The sequence below is a fragment of the Metopolophium dirhodum genome, chromosome 1, assembly GCF_019925205.1.
Source record: "Metopolophium dirhodum isolate CAU chromosome 1, ASM1992520v1, whole genome shotgun sequence".
Lineage (NCBI taxonomy): Eukaryota > Metazoa > Arthropoda > Insecta > Hemiptera > Aphididae > Metopolophium > Metopolophium dirhodum.
This window is the reverse complement of record NC_083560.1, coordinates 68,955,982-68,967,621: the sequence shown is the minus strand read 5'-3', so window position 1 is coordinate 68,967,621 and position 11,640 is coordinate 68,955,982. Positions and strand designations below refer to the sequence as shown.

At 30.7% G+C, this 11,640-nt stretch overlaps 1 protein-coding gene across 1 annotated transcript; it reads right to left on the bottom strand.

Moving 5' to 3' along the window:
* Positions 1–1,742: 1,742 nt before the first annotated feature.
* On the bottom strand, positions 1,743–11,326 carry LOC132936140 (proton-coupled amino acid transporter-like protein pathetic). The gene is made up of 9 exons (XM_061002829.1): positions 11,148–11,326; positions 8,462–8,579; positions 8,167–8,317; positions 6,188–6,408; positions 5,575–5,659; positions 4,151–4,480; positions 2,867–3,048; positions 2,546–2,754; positions 1,743–2,306 (listed from the first exon to the last, which is right to left on the bottom strand). Exons 2-9 carry the CDS (start codon positions 8,545–8,547, stop codon positions 1,939–1,941), a joined length of 1,632 nt encoding a protein of 543 aa, XP_060858812.1. The 5' UTR covers positions 8,548–8,579; positions 11,148–11,326; the 3' UTR covers positions 1,743–1,938.
* Positions 11,327–11,640: the final 314 nt, after the last annotated feature.

The window sequence follows — 11,640 nt, the reverse complement described above, 5'->3', positions numbered from 1 at the left end:
TGCTGTGGAAAAAGGAAATGTTCAGTAAAAAAAATGTAATATAAATATAAATAAATAAATGTGATAATCCTATAAGATAACTACATAGTTTATTAATTTTCAACAAATTGGATATATTTTTTTGCTCGTAGCTATAGATTTTTGAATAGTTCAATTTGTTTGTTCAGTTTTAATTTTATGCATCATAATATACAGTCGTATCATTATTAAAACTAGCAGTAAAACCAGAAACTTTAATACAATATAAATTAAATATTATTTAATGCTAATGAAAATGTGAAAAATCGTGTTTTTTGTAGCTGAAAGCCTGAAAAGCTAGCCAGGGGTAATAATAATTTTAAGTATCATATTTTTTTCTTTTTATAAGTTAGTTCAATTTTTTTTAATAGATTTTTTTTTTAAATTGTTATTCTTGTATTATACTTTAAAATCTGATTCAGAAACATAAAAACAAAAAAGTGTAGGTATAGGTACATTGATACGTATCACTTACCGGTTCTAGGATTAGTGTTGACATCTCGAATACAAGTCGAAGTGGTGTAGGCACTTGAATGTATATTTTGAATATCCATTGACGTTTATTATAAGTTATAACTTACCTACAATAAATATTAATTTCGCCGTCACATAAAATACAAGAGCACCAATGTTGTAGATAAAAATTCTATCAATTTTTTTTTTTTTTTTGATAATTATATTTGACAACAATTGGCGTGAAGGCGATTGTATGAGATTGAAGTTCAATAAAATACTATTTTCAATGGAAATAAAAATCGAACCTTTTTCTATTTTCAATTAAAATTAAAATGATCCAAACACGTTCAGTGTTTAACTGATAATTCACGTAGTTAGACTCTCTTTGATTAGGCCATTTTTTCTCAATCACAATCACTGAATAATTGTGTGCCACGACTTGCACATATTTTTCATTTATTTAGGTGTAGGTATCAAGTTACATATTATATTTTATTTTCATTTATTTACCATTTGACATTTAACACGAATACCTATACAAAACTGTACTACCTAAAGTTTACCTATTTTAAAAAAAAAAAACTAAAATAATAGTAGGTATTATAAATTACAAGAGTGGCGGACACAGATATTTCCAATGGGAGGTGTTGAATTAAAAAATCATATCTATATAATATTATGTATAAGGTATATCAAAATGTTTTTAAAATGTTACTAACTAAATATTATTTGCCTATATGTATACTTAAAAAAATACCTTGGGGAATTGAACATCCCCCCCACCCGTGAGTGTACGCCACTGTATTATAAAAATGCATCATTATACAACTTTATAATACCTAGGTAGTACTACCGTAAAAAAAACATTTTGTGAACAATTATTAGTATCAGTGCAGTCTATTGTACATTTATGACAGTTCAATTAAAGACAAGTGCACACAAATATGGGCACCTGCTTCAGGAACATCTCAAATATATACATTATAACATAATAAAATTGAAAATTGCATTTTGTATTTTTGTATGGTTTATCTGTAATATAATATTATTATGTTTCATGTTATATTTATTTATTAAAATATGCTGTTTTAGAAAATACATTGAATTTGTTACTCTAATTTTGGAGGTATTTATTATTTAGGTATACTTATAACTATTGGCGGTTATTAAAATATGACGATGGTTATTAAGGATAACATTATAGTGACCAAAAAATAACACAATATAATATACTATAATATGATTATATTAATAAATTAAATCTATGGTTAAAAATAATAGCTAAACATCTTACGAAAAACGCAAGCAAAACAAATCAGTTGCTAAAGGTATAACGGTATAGACATAATATATGAGCAACATCGTAGGAAATTCAAAACAGCAACGAGTGTAATAACAGTTATGTTAAATATTATGTACATTAGCAGTCTTTAAAAAAATAATATTAATAATATTTATATTATATTAAGTGTAGTTAGGAGCCATGGAAAACATTTCTCTCAGATTATAAAACGTGCCACCGGCTAACGCAGACAAAGCTAATATTACGTATGAAGAATTTTTAAAATGTCTTAAGGCTCTACGTGTGGCGATTTTCCGTTTAGCTATTTTGGAATTCTCATTTCTTGAAGTCAGCGCCGCTGCTGACGCCAATCCAATCACGTCCTCCAATTCGACATCATCCATTTCTTCAAAGTCCTCCTCGTTTGTCAGCTCCCAGTACCACACAGTTTCCAAGGCTGCGGGTACTAATAGACCAAGGACTGAAAAACCAACAGAGCCAACGAGTGAGATCATTGGCCCTACATCTGGCACCACAGTCGCCACAATTACTGCAATCACACGTAAAACCATAAAACGTCCATTAATAATTTACCCATCAACTTGTCACGATCGAACTCAAACTTGTATCGATAAATTATCGATAATTTGTTAGTCCGTAAATAAGATGTGCGATAGCAGACACGAAACGATATACCTACACCAAGTCGTCAAGTATCAAGTTCGCACACTTGCATAACACGATTAATATAAATCTACGCCAGATATTATGTCTTGTGTATACACTTACCGGTTCCGATGATCAGTGAAAATCTCATTAATTTATATTGATAGTTCATTTCTGACACTTCTTGTGTGGCCGATCCAGCTCTCGGAAAAACGTTCGTATCGTTCTTCCTTTTCAGCCATTGCCACACAAGGTCTGCGGTGACGGTCAGCTGAAGACCGTAGGTCATTAATATTCCCAAGGTAACAACAATTTTCACACCCTCAGAAAGACTGTACAAATACGAAATCGACAATTACAGTATAATAAATAAAAACTTATCACGAGACACGCCGTTTATAGGCGTAGCGTATAGGTAATATATATGCAGAATATTATATCAACCTGTTTTCTGATGGTAAATTAAGCGGTATGCTGCCTAAACATCGTTCTCCGTAACGTATATAACCAAAAAATCCCAAAGCACCGTTGAGTATTACAATTATCAACATTGACCAGTGTAGAGTGTATCCGGGTGGTCCGGCGAGTTCACGCGGTTTTTTCATGGAATTTTCAATGTGCATCAGCTTTATACGTGAAAGATACGGGCATCCATACGGCATGAGATGGATGACATATTCAACAAGAAAGAACAAAATTTAGTCTTAAATATAGTATTATAGCCCATAGACAGTGATGCTTTATTTAAGGGAAGGAGGCAGAATGTCTTAATTAAAAAAAAATTATATATACATTATGCTTAGATTTACCGTAACCATATTCTAATGGCTAGTTATATATTAATCAATAAGAAATTTAAATATTCAGGCGGACAAACATTTTTTTTACACTTTTGCACCCCCTTTATAAATTTTTCCCAAATGAAGCACTACATATAGGTATAATATATGTATATTATATAATATATTATTTCTAAGTAATTTCAACTTAAGATTTGAAGAAACTATTAAAATTTTAACACTATTATCATGCCGTAAAAATGATTTTAATTGAGTCAATAAAGTTGAAAAAAAACGGACGATTATAAAATTCCAGCAATATTGATATAAAATAGGTATTTATATAATATTATATAAATACCTATTTTGTACCCATATGTAAATAACACCGGTATATATGTTTAGCCTAAAAAATGTATACATTTCCTAATCTAACCACTTTCGACCTGTAAAATTTATGTTAACTCTACCGATATTATTTTTTGACAATTTGAATTATAATTTTTAAATTTTAAATAAGATCTAAATTGTATTAAGTATATTATTGACACATAATTTTTTCCTCAATTTAATGTTAAATCGTAATACATTCAATGTTATGGACTATAATTTGTATTTCTTGAATATTTGATTTTTTGGTTATTATCGTGTAGATTATGATAGTATTACATTGTAAAGTGGACGTTTTTCAAACTCTTTTAACTATAACTACAAATAGTTGGAAAATTTAGTTTTAACTGTGTTTGTATTTAGGTTTTTTACAATAATTCAGTTTTTTAGAGAGGTATGTGAATTTTTAGTTAAATATAGCTCCTACTGGTAACCAAATCTTATAAATCTAAATGGAATGATTTAATAACGCTTATTATTTTGCCTTAGTTTTGGCCGCGCTGCTTACATAAATGTGGGCTTACACGATGAAAAAAAATGTAAAAAAAACAATGCTTACCATTCCGACGCCCTCCATCGAGCAGAGAGCACTTCCCGCGAACAGCGTCCAGCGAGTCATTGGCCACACCACCAATTTGGCACGTTCTTCTTGGCTTAGAGGGTTCCGTCCGTTGTCATTAGTGAAAATAAAATAAAATAGTATGACGGTCCCTGCCGAAATGAGACCGTTGGCAATGATGGAAAACGGTACAAGATATCTTATCAACTGAACCATTCCCATGGGGATGATCAGGGACGCTACAAACAATGGATACCAGCGGACTGACAAACCGTGCATTGCATAGCTCCATGTTCCCATTTCTGAATCCTTAGTATGAAGATCGACCAGCTGTAACGGAAATGGCGGAGGGTGGATAAATGTGCGATTATTATAATATACGTATTTTAGAACCGTACAAGGGCTGTACATTATTATAAAGACGTTTACACGGCATTCAACGAGTCTCGTTATCAAGTTGTTTGCAGAAAATTATTTTATTTAGATTTAATTAAAATTGCTTTTCAAGCTTATGATAATCTGCAGCAGTGTAGGTACTTCGTATCTACCATCATAATTTCAAAATAGTATTGCGTTTAATTAATAGCCTTAAGGTTAGGTATAACAGCATATGTTAAAATAAATTTTAGTTGCGAACAATTAAAAATTTAAAGCTCTTTTTCAATCATTTTAAATTCGACTTAATATAAAATGAATTAAGAGTATTATATCAAAAAAAAAAATTTCAAAATTATTTATGTACCACTTAATATTATAAACTACAGGGACTTCTGGAAGATGTTGTATATATTAATAAGTATCTATTAATTATTATGAGTATGAATAATAATCACTAATAACGATCTCGTTGGCAGTATTGTTACTCGCGTAAGTATATAATATAATATTAATAGTATAAACAAGACGTCTCACCACGTTCTTTCTCGTTGATACATTTTTTCGAACTATTTTTTACTAAAACATAACGTTGGACTATAGTTACTATACATTTATACTGCATATTAAAAAATAAAAAAAGAGAATCGTTACAATTCATTGTATATTTTTGTTTTAATAAAACTATACCTACATGTAAATTATAAACTCGAAATTAAATGAATTCGAATGGTGGTTTTCGTAGTTCATACAAATATGAGATGGCCAACTTATAATTAAGTTTAGTTAGGTACCTACTACATTTATGTAAATGTTTTGAGAGCCGAATTACTTTTTATAATGTGTTTTCATATGACATTTGAAGCGTCGAAAAACCTATAATAATATTATGTTAAGTCCAGTGAACTGTGCAGTATAAATGTAAGAGAATAAACGTGGTGAGGTACCATGTATGCAATACAATTAAACGTGTTAGTGTTGTTACTTATTTTATGTTATTATTAACTGTCCTGCATGTATATTATTATAAGGACTTGTCTGCAACGTACTTGCTTGGTGGTGCTCGCCACGATGCACACGTAGATGATGTTGACCCCGTAATAAGTCACGATCAATGAGACAGTGGTCAACTTTCTGTTCGCAGTATTTAGAGTTACGGCAGTGAAGTAAGCAAACAAACAAACAAAATATTTTACGGTTAGTAATAAATCGGTGAGCAAGAGATTCAGCTCAGAAATGTATAATATTGCAATATAGAGAGTGTATAGGAGTGGTGACTTGGTACACATGACTCAGAATTCTAGGGACCTATGTAATATCATTGTTGAATTTTCGGAGGGTTCGAAAACCGTATGTACGCAGCAGCTGCTAACTATGTTTCACCTACTTCGACCTTTATACGATCAAACATACGTACATATACGGCTATACCACGAAATTATTGTCGTCCAAATACATATTTGATATGATTATTATATTGAAATCCGACATATTACATTATATACTATGTGTATAAGACATAAGTACCTGCTTATTTATATGATTCGAAATTTTCGTAGGTAAATATTTCAATAAAATGTAAATATACATATATGTTTACGATTTATTTCAAGAATAGGCGTGATCGAAGAGTATTATAATTTATATATTTTATTTACGTACTTGGCAAGTGGGGCCCATGATGCGAAGCGGCCTCCTGAGCCGTACTTAAACACTGCCTCCACTGTGTCCGGGTAGTCCATTGGTTCCAACACTAGTTCACTGCTATTAATATCAATCGGCTGTCCGGTATGACCGCCTTCGATCCCATCATTATTTTTATTTTGTTCTGCCAAAATTGCGGCAGCGTATTTACCGGATCGCAATTTCTGAGAGATACGAACCTACACACACGTACGCTTGAGTACTCATAGTAAAGTGACATAATTATTAAATATAACAAGAATTGCTTGGTTTCACAACGCTTGAATTCAAAGCTGGACAAGTTATGCATAGTCAATAGTGTTTACTCAATGAAGAAAAGTTTTAAATATAATGACATTTAAGAGATTAAGTAATTGAGTTTTAAAAAAAATGTACTTACATCACATTATGAAAATATTTTACTGGTATAATGACACTTTAACTTAATTTAAATATAGGTACTTAATTAATTCAACCACCGTTTATCAAGCATTTTATTATAATATGTAAACATTATATATACTATGTGTTTATTTTAAGGTAAAGTGTTCACATACTGTTTAAATTAATTAGATAATATGAAAAAATATAGTATGTTTGGATCAGTTTTGTAGACATGGATTTTTAAATTTTTTAACTCCTAGCTTGAGCGTAACAATGATTATACTGAAAAATACAATTTTTCTTATACTAAAGGTTGTGTTTTTGTTATTATTATTATTATTTTATTTTATTTTTTTCTAATTTCATGTAGAAATGAAGACTGCAGTGTGCACAATACGACGGCCGTAGACTGGTAGAAGAATAATATAGATATTGTTATACCGATAACCATGAATATTAAAATGGTTTTGGATCCATTTTACTTATATGATAGACAGAAAAGAACTCAAGAAGTATAATAATCTTAAGTTTGTGGTTAAAGGAAGTTGAAGATTGACCATTGGGATATAATAAAGTCGCGTTAACGAAAAAGTATTCATATTCCTTACGTATTCTGATTATATAATCGTTAATTATTTTACATTTATACGTGGTTTTTTTATGTAAATTATTGGTACCTTATTGGTAATAAGAATATTTAAAATAAAAGACATATATCATTAGTTATGAATGGTTTGTTATTGGAAAATACCAATGGTAAAATAACCGATGTTTATATCCAGTTAAATAAAAAAAAACTGTTACTTCTAATTGCTATACATCATGTTGTAAACATATTATATAAATATAATCAACAACAATAATAATAATAATAATATATACAACCATAAATATAGTTAGGTATAACATTATAATACGTTTACATATTTTAATTTTGCTAATAACCATATGTAAATTTCAGTAGCGATATTGTATGATAATTTCGACCGGTTTTAACCGGCCGGCGTGTCAACAGTAAAAATGGTATGAGGTACAAGCTCCTGTACCTATAATATGAGAACGCGTCAGTGGATCGGTAAGGGAGGGCGGAGGTAATATAAATGATAATAATATAATATTATGTCAAATTCAAATTTTAACGACGGTCGACGAATGATTATGACTTCTATAACTATATCAATTAACGTATTACGCAGTGAAACTTCTATAAAACGAACTTCCATTTATGAACATTTTCTGTTTAACGAAACAATGTTGAGAACCATAACTTTCATTGTTAATTATGCGTAAATTTATCTCTGATAATAAATCTGATGTATAATATTTTGAACTTAGACACCGCAAACGCGTATGATGAAAAAAAAGGCCGTAAAAACCATGATATTATTGTCTAATGTTACATTAAGTAGACCACCCGTTTGGTTTACTTAATGTAACATTAGATAATCTAACCGAAGTATGGTGATCTGTCGTTAATTTATAGTTGCTCGAATTTTTTTTGATAACAATGCTTAAATATCACGCAATAAAATATTTGGTATCTACATACTATAAATAAAAATGTCAATACTCACGATGAAGGACATCATATTTAGGACGGCCATTCCAAGAACCATCGTGCCCACTGTTCCCACCAACAGTCCAGCGTTATGAAAGGCTTCGGGCATGGCTAGAAATCCACCACCAATGGTGGATTTGATCATATGCATTAGCGCAGATGCATTTCTAGTTATGCGGTGAGTGGCCGGAAACCGGAAAAAAAACAAGGTTATATGAAGAAGCATTTGATTATTTTGATTATTTCCATTAAATTTATTATAAACCAAATACACGTATGTTGGTATATATTATACTATTATAGATTCTTACGAAATTTTATCGTTTGCTTCGTCTTTCTTTTCCGCTACTGTTTTATTCATGTTTATAACCTCAGGATTATTGTTGGTATTACACATGTTTGTATATAAGATACGTGATATGTTATATTCTGAAAAATATTTATTGATTGTAGTTCTCTGTATTATATAATATAATAATTAATAATATAGATATATAATATTGTTAATTTTATCAGAAAGGAAATATGCATTATGAAAACTTGTCTAAACATCTTAATTTCTATATTTGTTAAGTAAGGAAATGACTTAAATTAAAATAGAATCACTAAGAAATATTTTAATTTTAATATAGCCTATAATGTGACGCATCGCAAATGACCAAAAGAAAACACATTAAAACTGAATCAGGCACGTCATTACTGTTAAGAGTTAATAGATATAAAAAATATATTAAGACTATTGTTCTTAATATATCATTCATCTAAGCTAACAAATAGATAACCCACAAATAAAAATTAAGAAATAATAATATAATATAGTAAATACCTAGTATAGTTTTCAATACAAAACAATGTAATTGGGCTCGTCCCGTATTTAATATAAATAAATAAATAATTAAAAACAATGAACACCTCCCTTAAAATCTATCAATACATAATAGAAATATTTAAATTCTTTTAACTAGGTAATAATTACAAAAAAACTTATCTAGTAAGAATGCGCTTTGTTTACCAGATACCTGTAGTGGTATACCATGCATATCATGAAATGTATTGAATAGATTTATAAAATTGGATACAAGCATTCCTATATACTCCCGTAGTTACAAGAAAAATGTACACATATGGAATTGAGTAAGAACTATGAGTATCGATAATAAAAAAAAATGTCTTTAAATACGAACTACCTACACATAATATATGAACAGTCTTATTTTAACATCTATTAATAATCAACGAATATAGTACTTAATGATACTATTGAATTATTATAATATGTATAAAGGAACACTTGAATTATAGACTCAACACGAAATTTTGTACATTTAATCGTACCAAAAAGTCTTCCAAATGAAAACGAAACAATTATAAAAATGAAATTTTATTAATTAAAACAAACTTCCCAAAATGCAATTGCTGCAGCAGCGCAAAAATGTATTTTTAAGCCAATACCGTTTTTCTTTTATAGTAGAAAAATTAAACAATTCAATACATTATTTCATCCATAGTCGAATAAAAGTTATATTACTATTATGAAATAATAAAATCTACTGACACATAATAGTGTGATGGACCAATGGACTATAGACATTAGACATATAAAGAAATGGACTGATAATAGAGAGTGTAAATATACCCGGGTACAATATACTATTGTTAGTAATAGATAGCATACACTTAAGGTCCCATCGTTTATTATGCACAAGTATTAGCCATCTCTTTCTAACAATGTTATTAGCACTAGTCACTAGCCAATCTATTGCAGGATATGGGAGACGTTAATTCCATAAATTACAGTATGTGTTATTAGCTATGTGTAATATTGATCACAATATGCTTAATTATCACACACAATTATTGTATGTACAAATACGTTCAAATAATTATATAAGATAATGAAGGATCAAACAAATAGCGGAAGTGTAAAAATCACGTACTATATTTTATGTACCCACTATAACAGGGATAATTATTTTATCAAAAATACATTTGTAATACCTAATAATGATGTTTATTTTTTCAGACCTCCGATTTTTCTTTAATTTACCTACACGCCAACTAATAAAAGATAAATATGTATAATAATATGTAGGTTTAAGATAGGATATAAGATTGAAACTTTTATGAAATTTAACGGTTTTTAGTCTCTATTATATGCACAGTCGGACAGACACTTCATTCTGAATTAAATTATAAAAAAAAAACATTCAGTTAATAAGGACGACTTGAAAAAGACTGAACTGGTCAAAGAGAAATTATAAAATCATTATTGCCTATTGGTATTCATAACTGCACATAATTTGAAATTGAGAATAACGTCCGATAATGATTGAACGAATGTCATGAAAACTCCAAAATGCCTCAGAATAAAACGTCGTTATACATTTATATAATACATCATACGTTTAGAATTGAGATTATTGGCAGATGAAAAAAAAATATCGTGTAGGATAGGCACTGAATTATTTATGATCATCGATAGTTAAGCAAATACGTAGACGACCCACCAACATTCTCTGTCAGTCCCGTCCACTACACTTACTTAGACTCAAAATACTTTATAAGTAATAAGTTATTGGTTGGATATTCGATATAAACGCAACGAAATTTCCGGAGAAACAATTAGCTTTAGGATATTACACAAAGCATACATGTTGCAGTTAAAAAAATAGAAAAAATAAGCAAACAAAAAATCACAACATTTAGTAATAATTGAAGGGTTCGACAAAAATTATTACCGACGAAGCGTCCGAAAACGATTGCAAAAGTCAGAAAATAAATAATAACGATTGAATGGTTCCGATAGATGGTAAGTACCTAATGATTTATAACCGGAAAAAACAAAACAAATGCGCAGTACCTTCTTACTAAATTATTAAACAGCGCTAAACAAGTGATCGGTGAGTTCGCATATTATACAATGACAATAAATTAATAAATAATATAATAATAATAATAATAATAATAAAACGAGAATTTTATAAATAATATACTCACAAAAGTGCTCGGAGCAGGCGCAGGTACAATAATGTACGATGGACGGCTCGTGGACGCGGAATAGGTTGTCGGCGGCGAGAAGAAGTGTACCAGTCGGACGTGCTCTACCAAGTGGCAATGCAACTGCAACTCTGGGCTGACGGGTGGACGGCAACTGTTGCTGGCTATATGGACGCTGAGTCGGCTCTGTCTGTTCGCTATGAACTCTCAATGCACAATGCAAGGGACGGGCCAGCGGGCACGGTTATATAGGCGCCGAGGAGCCGGTGTGGATCTCCGACGAGTTATTTGGCTAATATCTGGAATGCGTACCTAGTGTGCGTGCGCGAGTGTGTGAGTGCGTGTGCGTTTCCCCGCTGGGGTGCGGTGGTGCTGCGCATGGCCAGTCGTGCGGGGTGGGGTGGAGCGGAACGGAGCAGTGTGGGGTAGCGGTCGGGAGGACACTGCGGACGGGAGTGGGGGGAGGGGACATCCGAAACGTTTCGAACATCTA